This window comes from Manacus vitellinus, unplaced genomic scaffold (genome assembly GCF_001715985.3).
Source record: "Manacus vitellinus isolate BGI_N305 unplaced genomic scaffold, ASM171598v3 scaffold_34_pilon, whole genome shotgun sequence".
NCBI classification, from domain to species: domain Eukaryota; kingdom Metazoa; phylum Chordata; class Aves; order Passeriformes; family Pipridae; genus Manacus; species Manacus vitellinus.
Genome location: NW_021940488.1, coordinates 2,928,347 through 2,950,858, shown reverse-complemented (window position 1 = coordinate 2,950,858; position 22,512 = coordinate 2,928,347). Strand labels below are relative to the sequence as shown.

Sequence of the window (22,512 nt, the reverse complement as noted above, 5' to 3'; positions counted from 1 at the left end):
AGAGAGCAAGGCCATCTCTGCTGGCCCCAGTCAGCTGTGGGAACCAACACAGGAGAAGCAATTGCTGCACAGAACATGTAACCTGTGCTCTTTCAGCCTAACAGGTCGAGCTGATGGCAATTTATGCATCCATAACCTTTACCACTGCAGGTGCCATCATCCCAGTTTCCAGCCTCTTGTGCTTCAGCTTCCCAAAAGCGCAAACCCCCACCAGTCTATAGCTCCTCCAAATGAACTTTCAGGAAAGATGGGATAGGACTGTCAAGTAATTCACCTAGGTTTAGCTTTGCTTCCAATTGATGAATAATGATGAGCACAGATACATATTTATCCTTGTGCATAGGAAAGCTCCACAGCACGGAGTTCTTCAGTTGTGGGAGAGGAAATGGATAGACCAAACAGTGAACATCTACATGCCTTAAGAGTTAGTGCCTTAAAACAAAACACAAAACAAAACCACAAAGCAAATTACAAGAGTAAGGTACACACTTGGAATCCAAACAAGAAGATGAGTGCACTGGAGGTGGCCTAATTACCAGGCTTTTGGTTAAAAGCAAACCAGAAAGCTGACAGGCAAGGAACCAAATTCTCCCTCAACAAAGCTACACATCTGGGGCCTGGGTATTTTCCACCTAACATTTTTCCAAACTTTGCATGCTAGAAAGAGTTCTTCTGAACTGAAATCTCAAAGGACAAGTTTTCTCAGAAATCAGGTTTAATCCCACCACGACACTCCTCTGGTGTCACTAATTAAACATTTGAGTCAACACAGGAACTACTTACAGCAAAAAACTAAGTGAACAGTGTGCTTTGGCACATGAGCACTGACCTTCCCATATTTTGTTATTTGACTCTGGGCACGCTGGCTGACTTGAAGGCTGAGTATCATAACTACATGATACTCAGGATCCAGGTACGAAATTTAAGCAAGACCTATCACAGTAGTTTTGCTTGGGGGAAAGAGAGGAAAGGAAGTCAAAGCAAAGTGTGAAATGGAGATTTCAGCATTCACCTTGAAAGTCCACCAGCAAGGGACTGTAACAAAAAAAAAATGTTTTTTTTGAAGCACAGGGAAGGTGGATGAGACAGCAGGGCAAGAATCAAACTGCACTGCAGTTGTGAGATTAGACACAGAGCAAGGAAAGGAAAGGGTTATGTCAGACCTCCAGTCTATGGAACTGATTTTTTAAATGGCTTATTGGCATCAAAGTCTGAAAAATTACAATGACTTACTGAATTGAAAGTCTGACACACAGCAATAATGTTTCTGGTCTGTCTGTTAAATAAATACAGAAGCAAAAACTGCTCAAAGAGTGCCTTGGTTATTTTAATTAGGGTTGGGTTTAATTGGTCATACTAGGTGAGTAAATTGGATGTCTCACAAAAAGAAGAAATAATGTCACATTCAGACACATAAACACCTATTAAGAGGTTGTGAAACTTTAAAGAAGTTCCACCTTCCATTGCACAGCAAGTTGGGAAAAGCAATTCATATTCATAGCATTTTTCAGACATTTGTTTTGTCACTTCCAGTAATTTTCCTTTTTGTTTTCCTTTACTGAAGAGATCACAATTATCTTTATTTTCACATTTCCTAATAGAAAAAAACCCAACCAAATAATCTATTTCAAAGGTTGCTTCTGAGTTCTTAAACCTTTTCAAACAACTGAATTATGTGATTTTTGTGCTTTAGACTGTCTCTCTCCTATTACTGTAGCTAATCTTTTACATAAAAACAATACAAAAAAGCACCTGTTTCCTTAAAATTTGCAGAAAACAAGAGAAGTTGCACTAAAAACCTTTCAATCCAATATTTAAATAGAACACTTATAAGAAACAAACAAGCATTCCTTGCCCTACTGCCTCTGACAGATACATTTACCTTTTCTTCCATAATGAAACATATTTTATACCATTAGAAATTTCCTTCCACAGCTGACCTGCTTAAAAAGCCACGTGTACAAGGTAGGATGTAATGTTTCATCTTACAAAAGGTACCTGTTGACTGACAGGCAAAAACACTTTTTCAAAACTGACCTAGTTTTTTCTCTAAAACGAAGCCTTTGCTGGTGTTGCTGTTCTGACAGTTTTCTTCAGAAGATGAAGGATTCTGCAGGAAGTACGTAATTTTTAGAGAAGAGAGTAATATATTTAACCCACACACTTTCCTTCTTAATTTTTGCTAAAGAGAAACTTAAAAACTAGAAAGTTAAACATACCTGCAAACACACAAAAATCGGGCTTTGTGAGCCTGATGACAGTGAATAAATACTATCTCCAAAATCCTGACAGCAAAAAGGCATGAAGAGTGTGATGGTAGAGGGAAGATCACTTGCACAGCCCTGTTTGAGCCAGCTTGAGAATCAGCAGAAAACTCTGGATCTGTTACAACATGTTTGTTTCCACAGAACTTCTGCTGTACTCAGAACGGAATATTTAGTGTTTCTTTGTTCAACCTGCTGTCCTACAGCTTGTCTGAGGCAGACAGTGTAAACTCTGTACCAAACTAAGTACTTGCCCTGTTTTTGGAATTTATCATCTTGGTACCCTCACACGATGACAACAGGGTAAAACTGGAAGAATAACTTTGTTTTACAATCGAGGGAAAAAAATAAAAATACCAGAAGCATGCAATAATTCTGGATGTTCAATTTAAGACACTGAGTAACATTTTTTAAAGAACGTGTCATCTTAAACTTCTTAAATACAGCTGCCACCAGCAGCAGCTGCAAGAGGTCAGAGCAGATTATCTCCACTTGCACAGCCAGAAGAAAAAGAGACAGCTTTCCTACTAAATTTTTTATGGTGGCCACAGTATGCCAAGCCTGGCAAAAGACTTTCATGGCAGAAACAAGCATAGATCCAGTTTTCCAGGTCAACATTTTACTGGTTTAGCCTTTTCTTCTTCACTCAGACCACAATTTTTTTCATCAGCAGTGATCAAAATAGAGATCCCACGTGAAGGAAGGTCTTGGTATCATATAATCAAAGCCGAAACATTTGCATGCAAGATTGGAAACCTCTTCTGCCAGAAAAAAAACAGGCTGTATGTCTTTGCTGTTTCGTCCTAGTATCCCAAGTGTGTAGCCTTTGTTAGAAGGTAAAGGGAAAAAAAAGTCCTCAGTATAGAAAATCCTTTACTACATTGTGCTATTAAAGCACAGCCTCAAAAGAGGTGGAATTCTGAATTCCTACAAACCACCCCAACGCCGAGCTCTTACTTCTAGCACAGACCACAGGTATCACTGAATGATAAAACAGAGCAGGAACTGCTGGATAACTTTATGAAGCATATTCAGCTATACATCCACCAGCACACAGTCATGCTGCTGTGACAGCATGTGCTGAAAAACCCAGGTGTAAAGTTCTCACCTCTCTTTTCTTTCATGCATTGTAAGCAGTAAAATGCTTTAAATGGGGCTGTATATAACACAATGTCACAGGAACTCCACAGAACCTCTCGTAGCTATATCAGAAGGGTGTCTCGAGCTGATTTTACAGCAACAATTCTCTTCCACATTTCAGTCATTATAATTGACAACTTGAAATTTTTGCTTATAAAATTGTTGCCTGTTACTTAAGGAAAACACAGAAGGTGATGGCTCTGTTTCGTGAGGTCAAAAAAATGTAACCCTTCTCTGTACAACAATCTTCTACCACAAATGCAAGTTTGATGCCATAAGTCTCCCGAAACAAGCTCAACATTCACTTAAATCATACAGGTAGCCTACCCAGCTACAGAAGTGCTTTCATCAGGGGTTAAGTAAGCCTGGGTATCTTCTACCCATCACTTCCTCAATTAGATTAATTTTCTCCACCCAGAGCCTCATCCATCACTTCAGTTAATGCTTTATACTCAAATGGTGATTGGATTTGCCAGCTCAGCATTGCTGTAATTACCCCTCAAAGCAATGTGCTGTTTCGTCAGTTCCATTCTAACTTGTTTTGTCCTAAGAAAAAAATCCAAATTTACCAGTCTTGTTAAGAGTCATTACTGTTCTGGTGTTCCTATGTTTTCTGAATTTTATTTTATCAATCTCCAAGATAAAAAGTAAAAAAATTGTTATTAAAAATATATTTAATGAGCTAGCTGAATATTAAGTAACAGTCAACATGAGTGACAAACCCAATTAATGTATGAATGGGAGACCTACACTGTGCTAATAGCATAGGAAATATGTGAATAGGACAAAATACTTCTAAAGTTCTTCAACATAAGCAGTAACATTATGCCTCCAATTTAGTGATGCCTTAGTTTAATTTATAAAGACAAGCAATTAGGTTTTGTCTTTAAAATATTTATAAAAACACAGAAGTTTTTAGATAAGCTCTAAAATAAGTTAATAATGCTTTAGGACAGGTATAAAGCATTTTTTCCTATTTTGCTTTCTAACAGTTCTACCACAAAACTCAAGATGATGTAAACTTCTGACCAATTAGTTGATATATTGCAAAACACCTTCTACACTATCTCCCTAAATTAATTCAGTTTCTCAGAAACAGCAATTTAGTGATGGATAACTCTTGTAGTGCAAAATTCACTTATTTCAATAATTGGTGTTAACCTCTAATGATGGCAAACTTCAGAGGAGGGGGAAAAACAAGACAAGAAAAACGAAGCAAGTTTGTAATTCCTGGTGTTCATTTTAGGGCACTGACCCCCAATTAGGAACAATTTGTATTAAGACAGCTGATGAAAACACTGCCTCTGGCTGTGCCCCTGTGTCACAGACAACCAAGTTCCCCACCAAGCAGACTCTGAACCACTACTGGCACAAGTTTTACTTAAAATTTTCAGGAGTATGAACAGTCTGCAGTTCAGCCTGCACAGTATGGAAAAAGGGAGATCTTTTTATCCATCCAAATCCAAGTAATTTCCTACTTCTAAGGCAGAACGTGCAGTACAGACCTTTCATATGGCTTCATGTCTGGTTCAGCTTTACCAGCTCAAGTCTAGGGGAGTAAGGGGTGGGGGTTTTTTTAATGTTATAGTTTCTAAAAGAATCATTTAGCAGATTCCCAGTGGAGCATTCCTCACTGAAATTTTAGAGATTGACTTTCCAATTTAATGAAAAAGCTTATATCAACAAGAACTCATTGTTTAACATGAATGACAAGATGGCTTGAAAGCAGAGGAACACTCAAGAGACAAAACATTAATTTTCTCTTTCCTCCAGTAAACGTGTTTCCAATGAAGAATTTAGCCTCAAAACCTCTTTTTCTTGATCAACAGCACTTTTAGATTTAGTACTGCAAAAGCTTCAAAAGAAAGGACAGCAAAGCTGGGGAAGAGTCTGGAGCACAAGTCTTAAGAGGAATGGCTGAGGGCACTGGGATTTTTTAGCCTGGAGAAAAGGAGACTCAAGGAGGGACCTCCTCACTCTCTACAACTCCCTTCAAGGAGGTTGTAGTGAGGTGGGGGTGGGTCTCTTCTGCCATGTGAAAGGGTGAGATGAAATGGTCTTAAGTTGCACCAGGAAAGGTTCAGATCAGATACTAGAAAAGAATTTTCACTGAAAGAGTGGTCAGGCATTGGAATAAGTTGCCCAGGGAGGTGGTGGAGTCACTGTCTCTGGAAGTGTTCAAGAGACATCTGGGTGTGGCAGTTGAGGATATGGTTTCGTGGTGATTAAGGTGGTGCTGGGTTAACAGTTGGACTGGATGATCTTGAAGGTCTCTGACAGCCTTGATGATTCTGTAATTCTACATTTTTCTTTTCTTTTGGGCTCAGAGCTGTACTTCCAATTAAGGCTCATTTCTTTGACTCAATTAAGAATAATGGAAGTGAAGGAGGAGGAGGGAAGGATGGTCAAGAAACACAATGTCACTGCACACTAGACACAAGCATGAGGAAACATGCAGAAATTGAAGGATTTTAGTAGTAAGAGTCTCTGAAAGACCTGGCCCTCCTCCATGATTTCTTCATCCACAACCCTCCGTGACACCATCACTTTAATCCTCCTAGTTTTGCCTTTTCTTCTCCATGTTCAAGCCACGTTTGCTTCTTCCAGTAAATGCTAAAGAGCATAAAGTATCCACCAAAGCAATAGGTAAAGTAGATTAGGGCATTTTGGTTACTTCTCTTAATCTCCCTGGTCAGCTACTGTGCAATGGTCAGAAATATACCTGGGTCAAACGATCCCAAAAGGCTTCTCCTTTTGTGCTGTATTTCCAAGTACCTTTTCTGCAGGTGGATGGAGAGATGAGCAGGGGAAAAAGAAGGGTGTGAGGAACACAGGGAGATGTAATGGGGAGAAACAGGGCAAGAGGGTTTTGAACAATCCTTTTCAATGAACACCATGAGCATAGAGAACACTATGTAGCATTTACTTGCTTTCACCTGCATTCACAATTGCAGCATTAACATCCTCCAGGCTCTGGCCTGCAAAGACCCAAACAAAGGGAATTAAGCAGGAGCTAGTAAAAATAACACCTGCAAAAAAAAGACAATTTCCCAAGTATATAAACGACTAAAGCCCATTAAATTTGACTTTTAAAATTTTTACACAAACTCTTGTATACTATTAAATTTACTTGCTTATGTATCACTCTTTAGACTTCTAGGCATTTTTCATAAACTTGTTCCACAGGCAGATATCCCAGTTGCCTGTCTGCCTACCTTCTGCCAAGGCAGCAGCGTGACATACCATGAGGAGTCGGTGAGTTGTGGCCAATTTAAACACACCATGTGACTGCCTGATTTAATGACAGCACTCCAGGGAATTCAGACTGTAACTAATTAGATGTTGAGGTCAACTTGCAGCCATTTCTGAAGGGAAGACACTGGGTAATATTTAAGTCATAGATAAATATGTAAAAAGAGCTAGAAAGCAAAAGAAATGAAATATACACTTCCTCCATGTCAAGCGAGGATTTTCTAACAATTTACTCAGCAAACCAATTCTGCTGGGCCCCTGTAACTCCTCTTTCCCATGGAAACACACCACTAAAAAAACTGAGCAGTTTCAAATGCCTTTCAGGATTTCTTGGATTAGAGGCAATTAAGAAAAAAGATACTACTGACAAAAAAAACCCCAAAAAGCTCTTCAGGGAGTCAAAAAGATACATCACTTTAACTACTTTTTTGCAGCATCTGGGAGATGAGCACTCATCCTTAAGCTCAGTCTGGTACAGGGTTGCAAAACCAGAGAACAAAGTGATTATTATGCTATATAGCACAATTTTTTTTTTAGTTTTGTTCACAGATGCCTAATTATCAACAGAAAGTGGACTGCATCCTTTTGGATTATTTATTGTAGTAAAAAAACAACTGAATTAACTGTGCTAATGGAAAGTACGAACAAACCATAAAACTTAGCTTGGCAGAAGTTTATGAGAAACTGTAAACCAAATAATTATAAAATACAGCACTCCCTACAAATGCAACATTTACAGCACTACCCCATCATTACATCAGCCTTTTACACTTCTTATACACTGAACAAACAAAATTAATTTGCCCTAAACTGCTGAGGAGAAAAGAATGAGAAATGAAATCTCCTACTTTAGACCTTGAAAATATATTTAAATGGTCTAGAAAAACGAGACTTGGCTGATGTTAAGGCACTACCTTCTGCTCCTGAGCTACAGGATGTAAAGAAAAGCTCTCCATACAACTCTCAACAGTGAGACTCATAGTGCCTCAGCTTGAAAGAAGTGCCTTGCTGTGAAAGAAGGAAAATGACAGCAGACTGTTTTCCCGGCAGGAAGGAAAGCCTGGGAGATCTCACATACACTGACAGAAAGATGAGCAGAGGCAAATATGAGGCAGACGTAGACAGAGAAAACCTGGAAGTTTCCAGGTTGCTGGAAACTTGGCCATTGCTCCTAAAGATGTTTAACCTTGAACATCAAGAACACCAAAGCTTCCAGCAAGTGCCCAGGTACAGGCAAGAGGGCCACCAGGCTGTGCTGAGGCTCAAGGGCAGCCAGAGCTTGCAGGTCACCTGACTGAGCTGTAGCTATGCAGGGAGAGCTCTGCAGCTATATTGAAAGCCAACACCTGCATCTGGCTGTCCCTCAGGCAGACTTCAAGGTAAATGTTAATTAAAGGTGTGGATAACTGCAAGGAACGCCACTGCTGACAAACGCTTTTACCTCTCAAGAGTTACAGACTATTTCAGGACGAGCATGACACCACACAAATTCAAAAGCATGTGTGGATTCTGCCTCTTGGTTTCATGAACAAAACAGGGGTATAGATATATATCACCTGTCACCAAAATACACCCTCCCACCTGCCTCCAAGTACTGCCTACAAGCCACAGCCTTTTACATTCAGACCCAGATGATGGTCAAATTCTGGGGAGGAAGAACATCCATCTATGACTGCACTGCTTTGCTTCTCCCTGCACAGAAGAAAACACCCTCGACAAAGCAAAAAAGAAAACACAGTGCCCCAGGGACAACTGCTGGGGGTGAAAACACAACACAGTCTGAAAAATGGCCTTTACAAAATGAATGGCTGCAATGTGCTTTCCTCTAAATATTCAGAATCATAAATGCAAATATTTTAAAATTTAGATCTGAATAGCTTGAGAAATAAAGTTACTTCAAAATATACCACCGACATTTGCTGGATTCTGCTTTGTCACAGAGTTTTGAGAAATGAGGATATAATAATCTGCTTTCCAGCTTGTCACCTCTAACTCAAACAGGTCACCTTCACTTTGACTTGGGTGTCTCACCACTGAGTATTCATGTGGTATTGGCAACTAATTTCAGCCATAAATGATGACTTATGGGAAGAAACGGGTAAAATAAGCCAACCCAGTAACTGCTGCAACACGAATGATGTGGAATTCCTGTCTCAAACCTGTGGCAGAGCAACAGCATGGAATCCTTCTCCTAAAGAACCAGCTTCTGCTTTTTGTGTCTCTGCATGAACATAAGCGTTTCCAGCACTTGTAGCAGTGACCACCAAAAAAACGACAGGCAGAGCAAACACACAAATCTCCCAGAATGAGCCACCCTTGGAAGGCACAGCACCTATCCCATGATTTGGAGCACACCCTGGGTGTGTTAGAGGCTGTCAACTGGAAGACACCAACAACCCGTGCTCAGTTGACCTGACCCAAGGAAAAGCTATCACAGTTCCTGAGAGAGGAAAATACTTCAATGGATACAAAATTTGAATTACCACCCACTGCTGCATAAGAAATTAAATTTTTTTTATATGACTAAATTTCAGGAGTATTTCTGGCTCCAATGCACACAATTTAAATGTAGTTGGGAAGCTGAAGAGGCAGCAAGAAATGGAGTGAGTCAGTCTAAAAGAACTACCAGTTGCTTGGCTCTTCATCTGCAGATGAAGTACAAGTGCCCCATAAAATGATCTTTCATTTTCCTCTTTGCAAGCATTTCTGTGGGAGGGGGAAAAATAAATCACTATTTGCTTGGAACTTCAGAAATGGATTTAAATGCAATTACAGCTTCCATTCCTAGAGGATACAAAATTTATGAAGTTATTCTTGAACTCATCTCTTCAGATATTAAACTACTTTACGAGGAACAAAATGGACTAGAATAGTAAATTAAATGTTCAGTGACAAACACAAAAAAAGACAGAAAGAAATGGGATATGTCTTGCAAACAGAAGTACTCTATATATACCCCTGTGAGCTCTCTTATTTAAAGTAATTTTTGAATCTTTGATCATACACATTAAAGAAAAGATTTCTATGTCCTTTATATAGAGGTGTATAGATAATAAATATAAGTTACCTACATAACACAGGAAATAGGTATTTAAGATAAATCTATGTATCTATATTCTATGTGTATATATATGATGAAAAAAGCAAATGTCCCAGTTAGAACAAGGTCTATACTCACTTCTTATTCTAAGAGAACATCTAAACATCCAATCAAGATTTAAATGAAATATACAAAAATGGAACAGCAACAGTCCAAAGGCTGCTCTACAAATACTGCAGAAAGGGTTATAAATAGTGATGCTGACAGAGGTCAGAGGTACAAATCAGGAGAAAGCCCAAGATGGAATATTCAAGATGGAATCCATCCTGGATCAAGATGGAATCTGCAAAGTTTGATGCTTCTTGTATCAAACAGTCCTGACCATTCACTACTGTTTATGACAGAAAACTGGAAATTACCATAGAGAAATATTTATTTTAAACCTGTTCTTTTATTCACAAAGGACTCTTCCTTGCAAGACTTACTAATGCTTTGTCACAAAAGACTTAGATGCCCACCATGACATGGTGTCTAATTATTCTAGGTCGTAATGCCATCTCATCACACCAAATTACAGCAATTCAACCTCTGTCCTTCATCTCTGCACTGTTCCCCAAATTGTTTCCATCTAGATTATTAAAAAGTCCAAACATAACACAATTCAGAACTCTCAACTTTCTGCATTATTCACATAATTTGGACCCCATTTATTTTCAGGGTTCTCCTTGAAACCATTTGAAACCAGCCCAAAGTTTTAGACTTTGTATATTATTTGTACCAAGATGCAATATCAGCTCTAAGAAGTAGAAACACTGCATTAGCACAGTCCTAAGTGATGAAAGCCTGGGGAGCACAAACAGAATTTGCACACAGTCCTTAGTTTTACAAAGAAAGCCATCTTGGAGAGTTATGTGCACAGGGGATGTGCAGGGTAAAGACAAGTTTGGCATCTTCCCACCTACAACTGCCTTGCAAAGGAAACCTCCATGCTCCACCTTAACAGCAGTGTGTTAATGACTCTGTCAAAGGCTAGATATTGAAACACATTTTCTTTTAGATCCTGTTTAGAAACTAATTGTCACCAGAAAAGTATTCTTACAGTACTAACACCTATTACGAATGAAAACATTTCAAAACTTTCACTGCTTATGTCAGCTGATTACCTGCTGCAGGACCCCAGACTGCACATGAAGAGTCTTAAGGGTACACTATTTATCTTAGTTGTCCAAAAGTACGTATTTAAGCATTTTTGTTATAGATATGGCAATACTCCTCACTGAAGAAATTACGAAGGTATCAAAAAGTGCAGTAACTATTTTAACAATAAGCTTTTCTGCAGAAAGAAAAAATAACTGAGTAGAACAGAACACTGATGCTTTCGATCACCGCAGGCGCAAGTTCACGTATACAGAGCAGTGACTCTTCCACACTGAGGTCTTTTAGACAGATTTTTGGCATCTTTAATATGATGTTCATAACGAGTTGAAGGGTGCAAAGTCACTCTTACCTTCCATCTGCATAGTCTGCATCTGCACCTCCCCACCAGACATCTGAATCATCATCTTCGGCATCAGCTGAATCAAGATTGTCGCTCTCCTCTGCTAAGGGGCAGCAGACAAACTCCACACCACGGAACTTGTCTATCCCACAGGGCAGCAGCATACCATAGTCGTGCAGATTCATGCTCTTCTCACTACAGGACTGTAGAAAAGAGAAAAAAGGAAGAGCAACAATATTGTCATGGAGGAAGAGAGAAAAAAACTGTCACAGACCTTGAGAAAACATGAAAGGGCTGCCTTAGGAAGTCAAAGCTGGTGAACTGCACAATCTCTGAATTTTGAAATGCAATTTCAAAGGTCATGTCTGCATTCCCTGCCTGACTGTAGGTAGGTCCCTGGCTCTGTCCACAAAACCACTGTAAGCAAAAAGCTCTCCTTTCAGTTTTTCCCAGTACAGAAAAACTTGTCTTCTCTCATATACGTGACAACTCCATATCCTCTTGTCTAAAACGCTCACAGGCTCTGCCTCATAAACAGCAAACTTCAAGACAGACCAGTAATTTGATGTATTAATCCCAATCCTGATTCACTAGTGCTATCGAAGAGTTCACTGCAGGATAGATTAATATTTGAAATACCTGTCACACTGGAAACACACTGTATCTGGTCTGATACCTCTGCTAGTAAATTTCCTCCTAGCCTTGTCTGGAAAACAGTCATGCAAAATTATACCTTAAAGATACAGTGATGTAGGACAGAAAGATAAAAGTGATGTATGACAGGTGAAAAAAGGAAAATAGTTCAGTGGTGCACAGTGTTCTTCTTCTGGGCTATTGCCATTCCAAGTTTGCGAGTAGTTAAAATGAACTAGAGTTTCCCTGTGTGAAGGTTGGTGCCTTAAAAGCTTCATTTAAGTATGATTCAAGCAAAAACTGAACATTTGAGAAGCTGCTGAGCACATTTCAAATTTCATCTCCAGAAGGTGGGATAACATACAAACTAAGAGGTTCCAAACAAAATAGCAGCCAGAAATCTTCTTGGAAGCTCATCTTGGCTTTTACTCCTAAAACCTCTCTGCATAAGGAAAAGATGTCCAAGACACATTAGCAATTGTAATATTAAGTTTATTTCTGTTTTCAGTAAAGCACTGGTAAACTGTAAAAACTCTGTGCCTGACTGCAAAATGTGTTTGGCTAGTTCTAGCTCTTATCAGCTCTCCTACCCTTCTCAGCTGAATTTCATACAGTGCACTCTCTGAGGCCTCTTTGATTTCTCTGGGCACCTGGCATACCAATATCCACAATAAATAATGGATAATGTCCATCCAGGATGATGATTAAAGGCAAAGTCTAGGCATTTAGTTCCAAAGCAGCACTAACAAAGGAAGCCAGGGGAGGCAGAAAACACAGTGGGTGTGGGAGTGGATGTGAGGGAAAAAGCAGTGCTATGAAACAGGGTCATTGTTCAAAGGTCAATGGTAAGTATCCAGTCACGGACTCTGATGTGCTCAGATTCCCATTTCCTCCCTTACAAAGCAGAACAAAATGCCATTCACCCAAACCTTTGAAATACTGCTCTTTGTTTTCCAGGCTGCAGCTATATTTAAAGTCATGCTCAGAAGAGTGACACAGCTTTAAAGAAGGAAGGCAGGAAATTTTAAGACATGAATATACCTCTTTAGCAACAGTATGCCAGTGCAGGTGAGTTTCACACACATCCATCCTTTCCTGGTGAAGGAACTTGCACTTGTCTGGCACCAGAAGGGCATCACTCACAAACTCGCCCACTGAAAGGGAAAAAAAAAAAAAAAAAAGGAAAAAAATACAAAACCATTAATCTTTCTTCCAGTACCTCATCCTGTTAAACCTCTATCTAGGCATAAAGCAGCTTTTGTGAATGAGAGGCAGGGTCTGTTTGCAGAGAAGTGGTGCTTCCATTATGACCTTCTTCCAACTTGCCATTGGAAAGTAGCTCCTGTCTTTGATGTCAGAGGTATTATGTTATGAAAACCTCAGTGTAATATTCTAACTTCCATATAGCCTGAGTGAAACTTGCAGGACCCATTGCAGACGTGTGATGCAACATGAAGTCAGGGGATGGTGGATCAAGCTCCAAGAAGGGGACTAAAGGGGACAGGGAAGGACAACTACATTTTTCATCTTACTAGCAGTAGGGAGAGGGTGTGAAGTGTTCTGAAATACTTAATTTTTTGCACACAAAACAAATCTGACACCAACAAATTGTTTCAAACAATTCAAGAGTATTTCTCGTGAACCACAACACTAAGAGCAACACATTCAGTTATTTTGTTGATGCAGCCTCTTCATTGCAACTTCATTTCATCAGCCAGATGAATTCAGGTTAGCCCAGAAGGCTGATAAGCAAGTAGAGCTCATCAGCCAGGGAACAATATGATTCATGATCACCAGAGTATCTGGTCAGACTGAAGTGGGGAAAAAGGGCTCTTCACCAAGGACATAACTGACCAGACATTGTTCTGTCTTCAAAAGTAGAACAAAAATGTAAATGCTCATGAAATGAAGGACGCTCACGAATAAGAAGAAACGCAGATGGTAAGTAACATGATTTATTAGACTAAAATCACTGTAATTCTGTACAATTCTGGTTTTATAATTAAATAACCTCCAAGCCCCCTAAGGATATTTTTTAAGGAAGAAATTACAGAGTTCTTTCAAGAAGTCTGTTACACTGAACAGGCACTGGCAAAAGCACATCACTCAGCTGGCACAAATGATCAGCTCCCTGAAGACCTGTAGTCTGTAACCTCCAAAAAACTACAGCCTGTGGTATTGGGGTGGTTCAATGGCTGTAAGAATGTAATAAAAGGTTAATTAATCAAAATGAGATGACTACAAGTTTACTGTTCAGCAGAGGGTCATCTCAGGGAGCCGATGAAGTGGCCTTTAAGGCTTACAATTAAAAAGTCAGTTTCAAAACTAACACCCAATGCATTGAGGGAGAAAGCAGAACTTAACAAATACATACCTTTGCTAATCACCAATATGTGTATTTCATATTAAATTCCTTGCTGTATTTCGGTGCTTTTGATCTGAAGCCTTTAAAGTCAGTCAGTTTTCAGGAACTAGTAACTAGTTTACTTAAGTCACTTAACTAGGAAAAAACAGATTTTCTTATTTTTACCTGCCATAACATACTCTGATGCCTGCAAATTATTAACAGAAATGCTTCCTAGAGGTGTATAAAATAAACTTGCAAAAAGAATGAGTTAGAACACTTTCTGGTAACCCAAAATACAAAATTTGCACCTTCAGTTAACAGTCTCTGCTCCCAGTGGCATCACACACTAATCTTGCAGTGAAATTTGAACGAATTTGCAGCTTTGTAGGGGACCAGCCTGTCACAAACTCAAAGTAACTCAGTCCATAAGTAACTGGCAATTGTTAATGCTTCAATTTAGTAAAGTACCTGAGCACTAGGCAAGCACAGGGCTGCTTTGCTGAAGACTCAAGAGCATGTTGACATTGCTCTCCTAAAACATGATAACTTAATGGAGAACTGCAGTTATACCTTTCCAGTTGTTCAAGCACGAAAAACATTCAAAGTAGTCTTTAGGGCAAACATTTCTATAAAACAACAACAAAAAAATCCTGGAGTGGGTTTTACTCCAGCAAACTCAATCTGATGCTTGTGTGTGAGCTTGTGCCATCTGTTCTCTGACACACACGGGTACAAATCCAAGTACAAACACACCTGATAACATCTGCACAAAACGGCTCCATTCCCCTTAACAGGGGGGATGTTAACAGGATTGCAATATGACTACAATATTGTGTGTATGAAGTTAGAAGGCAATTAATGGTATACCCCAGAGTGCTGTGCGGTCCTTCAGGAGGACCTTGACAGGTTGGAGTGGGTCACAGAAGAACAGTCTGAAGTAAAACAAAGTAACAGGTCCTGCACCTGGGGAAAAATAACCGCAGGCACCGAGACAGGCTGAGGGCTCACCTGCTGGAAAACAGCTCTGTGGAGAAAGACCTGGAGGTCCTGGTGGACAACAAGCTGTCCGTGAGCCAAGAGCATGTTCCTGTGGCCATGAAGGCCAATGGGATCCTGGGGTGCATTAGGAAGGGCATTGCCAATAGGTCAGCGAGGTGATCCTGCCCCTCTACTCAGCCCTGGTGAGGCATATCTGGAGTGCTGTGTCCAGCTCTGGGCTCCTCAGTACAAGAGAGACATGGAGCTCATGGAGAGGGGCCAGAGGAGGCCACAAAGTTGATGAGGGGACTGGAACATCTCTCTTACAAGGGAAGGCTGAGGGAGCTGGGCCTGCTCAGCCTCGGGAAGAGATGACTGAGAGGAGATCTCATCAATGTCTGTCGGTATCTGAAGGTCAGGGCATGGCCCAGGCTCTGCTCAGCGGTGCTGAGCAATGGGACAAGAGGTAATGGGCAGAAACTGATGCACAGAAAGTTCCACCTGAAAATGAGGAAGAACTTCTTTTCTGTGCAGTGATGGACACTGGAACAGATCACCCAGAGAGGGTGTGGAGCCTCCCTCTCTGTAGATATTCAAGAGCCATCTGGATGCAATCCTGTGCCAACCTTACCCATTCTGGGATTCTGTGAAAAGAAACAAATACAATGTACCCCTGAGTTACAGCCACCAAACAAAAGATGGAGAGCTGTATGTCCAAAGTTTTGGGCATTGCAGCCAGGGCAAACATTGCAGTGTCATCACAAGTATGCCTGAGTGTGCAATTAATAAGATAAAGCACACTAATATCCATGGGGAGAAGGACAGTTGTTCAGTGTAACACTCCCTCATTAAACAGAATTATAATAAATTAGAGTTGTGAAAATCTGGGCAATAGCAATCACTTGCAACTTTACATGTGATTTCTATTGCCTTCAGTTCTATTTTTTATTACAAACAAAATTGAACTCTGTCCATTATTTAGATGTACACAAAGCTCATGTTCCTTTCATGGTAATTACTACTGAATTTTAAGTGTAAAGCTCTGAACTTTTGTCCTATTTTTGTTGTTGCTCTTTTAAATAAATCAATGTTCAAGTAGCAGTTTGATGAAATAAACTGAATTCAGTTGACAACTGCAACATTTATTTTGTCTGGGCTAGTCTAATAGAAAGAAAAATTCATCAGAAAGAAGCACTTCTAACACTTTTGTCTTGCAGGCAAGCTTCCTCTTGTATCACTCCAGTACATGTTTAACTTTCAGTGCTGCTGAGTCATAAGACTTTGAGGATTCTTTGCTTTTTTTGAACAAGTAACCTGCAGAATACACAGGGGAGACAAGCACATGAGAAGGGAGAGCAATCCTGCACCTCCAAAGAGAAGGAGAAACGTGTATGGCTCTAAGAGTAAGGAAAAACTGTTAATACTGCTTCTCTTTGCCAGGACACACCATGACTGAGAGCTGTGCATTAGTACACTGTTCTGACTGATGGAGAATTCCAGCCCAGTGCTGGCTGTAATTGCTACTACCAGGTGCTGGGATTGCAAAATTCAACTCCAGCATTATTTTTATTTCCAGCACAGCAACATACTGATTTGTACCACACCAGGCTATCCTCAACCCCCTGCCTGCAACACTCAAGTTGCATGAGCATTTCCCCAGGCAGCAGCACTGCCATAAAACCCTCCCTGGACCCAAGCTGTCCCCTTGCTCTCACCAGCACCTTGCCCCTGCTCCCCATTCACCCACTCAGTGAGCCATAGCTAAGCCCTGACCACACCACTCAAAGTGGGGCTTGCAAAATTTGTACAAAATCCACACCACAGAGGGTTGGAATCATTACCACCACCAGCACTAGAATCTGTTCCTTTCATGGTAATTACTACTGAATTTTAAGTGTAAAGCTCTGAACTTTTGTCCTATTTTTGTTGTTGCTCTTTTAAATAAATCAATGTTCAAGTAGCAGTTTGATGAAATAAACTGAATTCAGTTGACAACTGCAACATTTATTTTGCCTGGGCTAGTCTAATAGAAACAAAAATTCATCAGAAAGAAGCACTTCTAACACTTTTGTCTTGCAGGCAAGCTTCCTCTTGTATCACTCCAGTACATGTTTAACTTTCAGTGCTGCTGAGTCATAAGACTTTGAGGATTCTTTGCTTTTTTTGAACAAGTAACCTGCAGAATACACAGGGGAGACAAGCACATGAGAAGGGAGAGCAATCCTGCACCTCCAAAGAGAAGGAGAAACGTGTATGGCTCTAAGAGTAAGGAAAAACTGTTAATACTGCTTCTCTTTGCCAGGACACACCATGACTGAGAGCTGTGCATTAGTACACTGTTCTGACTGATGGAGAATTCCAGCCCAGTGTTGGTTGTAATTGCTACTACCAGGTGCTGGGATTGCAAAATTCAACTCCAGCATTATTTTTATTTCCAGCACAGCAACATACTGATTTGTACCACACCAGGCTATCCTCAACACCCTGCCTGCAACACTCAAGTTGCATGAGCATTTCCCCAGGCAGCAGCACTGCCATAAAACCCTCCCTGGACCCAAGCTGTCCCCTTGCTCTCACCAGCACCTTGCCCCTGCTCCCCATTCACCCACTCAGTGAGCCATAGCTAAGCCCTGACCACACCACTCAAAGTGGGGCTTGCAAAATTTGTACAAAATCCACACCACAGAGGGTTGGAATCATTACCACCACCAGCACTACCTCTGCCTCATATTTATCCCTGTTTTCCAGTACTTCTCTGCCTTCTTCAGCACCTCTTGTATTTTGATTACAGCTGGAAATCTGTGCTCTGCAGAGGCACTCTAATAATAAACCATGATGGCACCATTTGTCTGCTGATCATAAATCACTAAACTCCCTCAAGTGATCCAACACACCAACAAAACAGCTACTTGGGTTCCAGTAGCTGCTTACCCACTCTTGCAGGGAAGGACTGGACAAAACCAGACCCCGCTGGCTTGTGAGTTTCTGGCCATCTGGAGAAAACAGCCCTAAAGGAGAATTCTGAGTAGAGGTCACATTACCACATTAAAAGCCACCACCCTGTGTCTACCCCTCATTTAGCTGAAGGCCAAGAACCTGCTGCAAAGCAAGTCGCTTCTTGCCAACTGAAACCCCCACAAGGTGAGTAATCCCCCTCTTAATACTGGTTCTTCACTAAGTTTGTTGCAGAATTCTTCAGACTGCCCCACCCTGGTGTATCACACATCATTCAACAACAATAAAATTAATAATTTTATTTCAGTCAAGGACATCCTATCCTCTGAAAAATACTCTTGGAACAACAACAGATTTTTTGCTGTAAGACCAGAAGTTCTGGCCCAGAAATTTCATTTTTCAATATAGCAAATACTAAGAAAAGCATTAAGAATCAACCTCTAATAAAAGAGTTAGGATTATAGTGAAGGCAATAATTCACACATTCTTTTAAAACTTCTCTAGGAAGAAAAAAAGCTCAGCAAGTAGGCATGTTCATAAAAGATGACTGCCCTAGCTGGCTAATGGAAGATATCAGGGCAAAGTAATTAAAAATAAAAATACTGCGTGAGACATGGTCCTGATCAGCAGATTTTCCAGCCACTGCATAAAGTAGATGGGACATGAGCATCCATCCAACATTGCACAGGAAGAAAGCAAAGACTAGGTGATAAAGGTAACAAAACAAAATCTGTGACAAAACCAAACATCTGCTAGCAGATGGCTCCAAACTGAAAAATAAGCATGTTCAAATTACGTTCAGAGGAGCACTTTCACACAAAGCATGAGGAGGCAGCACACATGCTGAGGCTCTGGGGCTCAAGGTTTCATTTCAGCGTCACGGATGAGAACAAGGGCCTCGCTTACACAAATTTACAAGCTCAAGTGCCTGCACAGTACATATTTGAGAACATTCAGAGAAATGTGTTATTTCCCTGAGAGTTTGCACTGATTATCCAGAGCCATCACACACTTCGTATGAGCACCAAAGAGCAGTCAACCCTGCATCTTTCCCTGTCCTACTGCCACGAGGCTTTGCACTGCCCTGCTCCCCTGGTGCAACACCTCTGCCAGCCCTTGTGCCTACCCAGCCACATTTCTTTACCACTTATTATGCTACACGTACACTATTGCATCTATTTAAGCAGCCACGTAACTTTAGGTACTTTCATTAATTGAGATGCTTACCAAAGTCTTTATGTGTGATGCTTTCTCACTTGGCAATTAACAGTTAGCTACAACCTGCATCAGACTGCAAGCCAAACACACTGGTCTCAACTGCAAAGTAGCAATGCTTTCTTGAACATGCTTTTTCTTTTCTTCAGAAGTCCAGAAAAGTAGAGAAGATGGGAAGCACCTAGATACTTTAAGAATGTGTTTAATTTTTCAGTAAAATGGTTCAGTAAGCACAATTACCCAGCGATAAAATGAACCACAGTGCATTCGCTATATTAGACTCTGTACCTTCAGATGAAGAGGGAGAGGCTGTGTCTGTCAAAACCTGGTTTGAAGGAGAGTTTGCTGCAGTGCCAGCCCCCAGGGATGGATGCCTTCCTCGGCCCATGGCGAGGCTTTCCTTTGAACTTGAGCACAACACATGTTAAGCCACACTATTAAACATCTTCAGTCTAGCTTGAAGGATTTTAACAGTCTATAGTAAACAAGGGATTTGCGGATTTCTTCAATATCAAATCTAATTTTAAAATGGAAGCTAAAGGCCTCTCCCTAATACCTAATCATGAGCCAACAGGAAGGCAAGGTGGGACTGGTAATATAAGATGCCTGTGTCCCAGCAGTCTGAACCATGTATATTTTTCTGTTGAGTAAACTCCTGTCCGTAAAACTTCCTCCAAAAACAGCTTTGTAGGAAAACTGTTCCCACTCCACCATTTTATCTGTAATCTATCACATGAATTTCGGTTAGAGACCCTCAGCATTGCAGACAGGCAGCAATGCAGACCCAAAATTCAAGGGTAGGAGCAGAAATGACAGCACGATCTGCACATCCACCTCTGGAGCATGAAGTGGGAACAGTTGCAGGTCTTCTGTCTTCCAGAGGCTCAGCCAAACCAACAGTGACCCTAGACACTTCTCTGTATCATCCTTAAGTTCCAAAAAGTTATTTCCCATAGAGGTTTTTATTATTTTTTGAGCAAAGCCATCCACTATGCTTTAAGCATCTGAAAGGCCAGTGGTTCTCCAACAAACATTTTCACAGCATCAAAGCAAGCATCTCTAGCTTTATTATTCTTTTCTGCTTCAAAAAAGTCCTTGAATGCTTCTGTATTCCTGCTTTCAACCAAACTTGAAAAGGTAAAGAGTACACCCACTAAAAAGTGGTTTATTTTTCTCTTATTTAGTAGGCATAGCAACAAATACACTCTGATGCAGTATCTCTCAAGTAAAACACCTTCACTATTCACAACATTTATCCATTTATTAGGCTACAAAAGGCAACAATTTGGGATGAGCAAAGCTCTACTATTAGATTAAAAACTGACTGGTAATTCTAGCTGTACTATACTTTAGTGTCCTGATGCTCCTGCGACAGTTGAGAAATCATGACAATTAAGATACTCTTCAATGACAGTGGGATGGCACAAGACATACACTTGGGACACAAGATCAAGGTAAAAGAAAACCCCACTGTAGTGGACTCACTGACACCTAAATATCCACACGTGCTTGATAACAAGGAGCTGCAGTCTTGATATATCACATGTTCTACTGTGATTTTTGGCAAGTCCAAATACCTCATACAAAATTCTGGAGTCAAAGGGCTAAAACCCTTTAGGTACAATCCATCAAAGTACACTTGTTCGGATAAAAATAATCAACTATATACAAATAAATATACATGTAACTAATTCACATTATTATGCCTTCATTTTCATAGGGTGCCATACATTAAAAAGAGTTATTTCTCAAACCTTCTTCCTCCTTCCTCTGCAGCTATTCCATCACAGACATAAGTGGAATTTCTGCTCACTTTGCTATTTTTTTGCCTGACTGAATATTCTGATGAAATTGTCTTCCTTCCCAGACAGAACACAAGGTCAGGTTTGATGCATTACACCAATAACAGATACATCTGTTTACATGCAAGAAGATTCAAATATACATCATCACACACTCTGGCATATTTACACACAAAGCATATAAACATTCTTTAAAAGTCCGCAGTACCTCAACAGTTCATTGCAGCATTAAGTTCATTTACTTCTCTCCTGCTTTTTACTTGTCTCCCCAGTCTTCACAGGAAATTTTTGCTGGGAGTTAACTAAGACACCTTTTCTGTCCCTCTCTTGCTCATTAATGCAACACAGAAGAGTTGTGCTAAAGCCCATTACCCCAGCATCACGGGTGATGCCACACGGTGGGATTCCTGCTCCTGTCCCACCTTCCTTAAAGGCCACAAAGTCAAAAAATACCCTCCCAGAAGCTGTTATCAGTGTGACCAGCAGCAAAGGTTACCCACAAAAAAGGCTATCTGACGTGTTTCCCTGTCCATTTTCTTCCTCTAGGCACCAATCACTCACTAGCAAACTTTCTTGGCCTGCATCACAAATCAAAATGTTGCCTCAGTCTACTAAGAAACAGGCCCAAAAGCAGCCTGCAAAATTCATTTGGGGAAGAAGAGAAATTTCAGGATTGAGTTGCTCTCCCTTCCCATTTCTCAGTGCACAGGTTACATCTGCAAAGCTTCTCCCACATATGAGAGAGTATTTGTTGCAGACACAGGCCCCTTCCCTCCTAATCATATGATCCTGCCTAATTTACTGCAATTCGTAAGTTAGAAAATGGCAGGAATAATGAAGTCTAGAGATGTCACTCTGGACAGCATGACTCCATCCTGCCTCAGTTACAAAGCTTCTATGTGATTCTGCCCAAGTAAAACCCTCTTCTCCTCCTCCCACACTGTGCTTAATTGCTTATTGCTCCTTCCCCGACTCCTCTGCAGCCCCAGCAGACTTTTCAGATCCACTTTTTACTTTTCACTCCATTATTGTAGCAGTCCTGTTTGACAAATCTGTTAAGAGGACATGCTCAGCTGCTCTAAAGGGCTGGTGAATGCATTGGGGATGGAAGCATAGCTGCTTACAAGTGGGAAAAAAGACTGCGAAGGATGCCACCTGTGGGTGCTTGCTGCAGGGTCATGGGTAGGGTTTTTTGGTGGTTTTTGGAGCAGAGGGTTGATTTTATTGAGATTCCAGGTCCTATCCTAAACTGACAGCATACAGAATAACAGAAGGAATTACTGGGCTCCTCAAATGGGAAGACAGAATAATCAAAAAAATTACTGGAAATTGTCTGTTCTACAGAAAAGTCAGTAAAAGTCACAGAAAGGAATAAACCTGAAAAAAAG

At 40.5% G+C, this 22,512-nt stretch overlaps 1 protein-coding gene across 3 annotated transcripts in view; it reads right to left on the bottom strand.

The window, feature by feature from the left end:
- APP (amyloid beta precursor protein) overlaps nt 1-22,512 on the bottom strand; it is a 161,682-nt gene that overhangs the window by 90,482 nt on the left and 48,688 nt on the right. For all 3 annotated transcript variants that reach the window (XM_008924902.3, XM_018076935.2, XM_018076936.2), the window contains exons 3-4: nt 12,869-12,981; nt 11,204-11,397 (exon numbers count right to left, since the gene is read on the bottom strand). In XM_008924902.3, the coding sequence (XP_008923150.1) occupies nt 11,204-11,397; nt 12,869-12,981 (307 nt within the window). The remainder of the gene's footprint in view (nt 1-11,203; nt 11,398-12,868; nt 12,982-22,512) is intronic.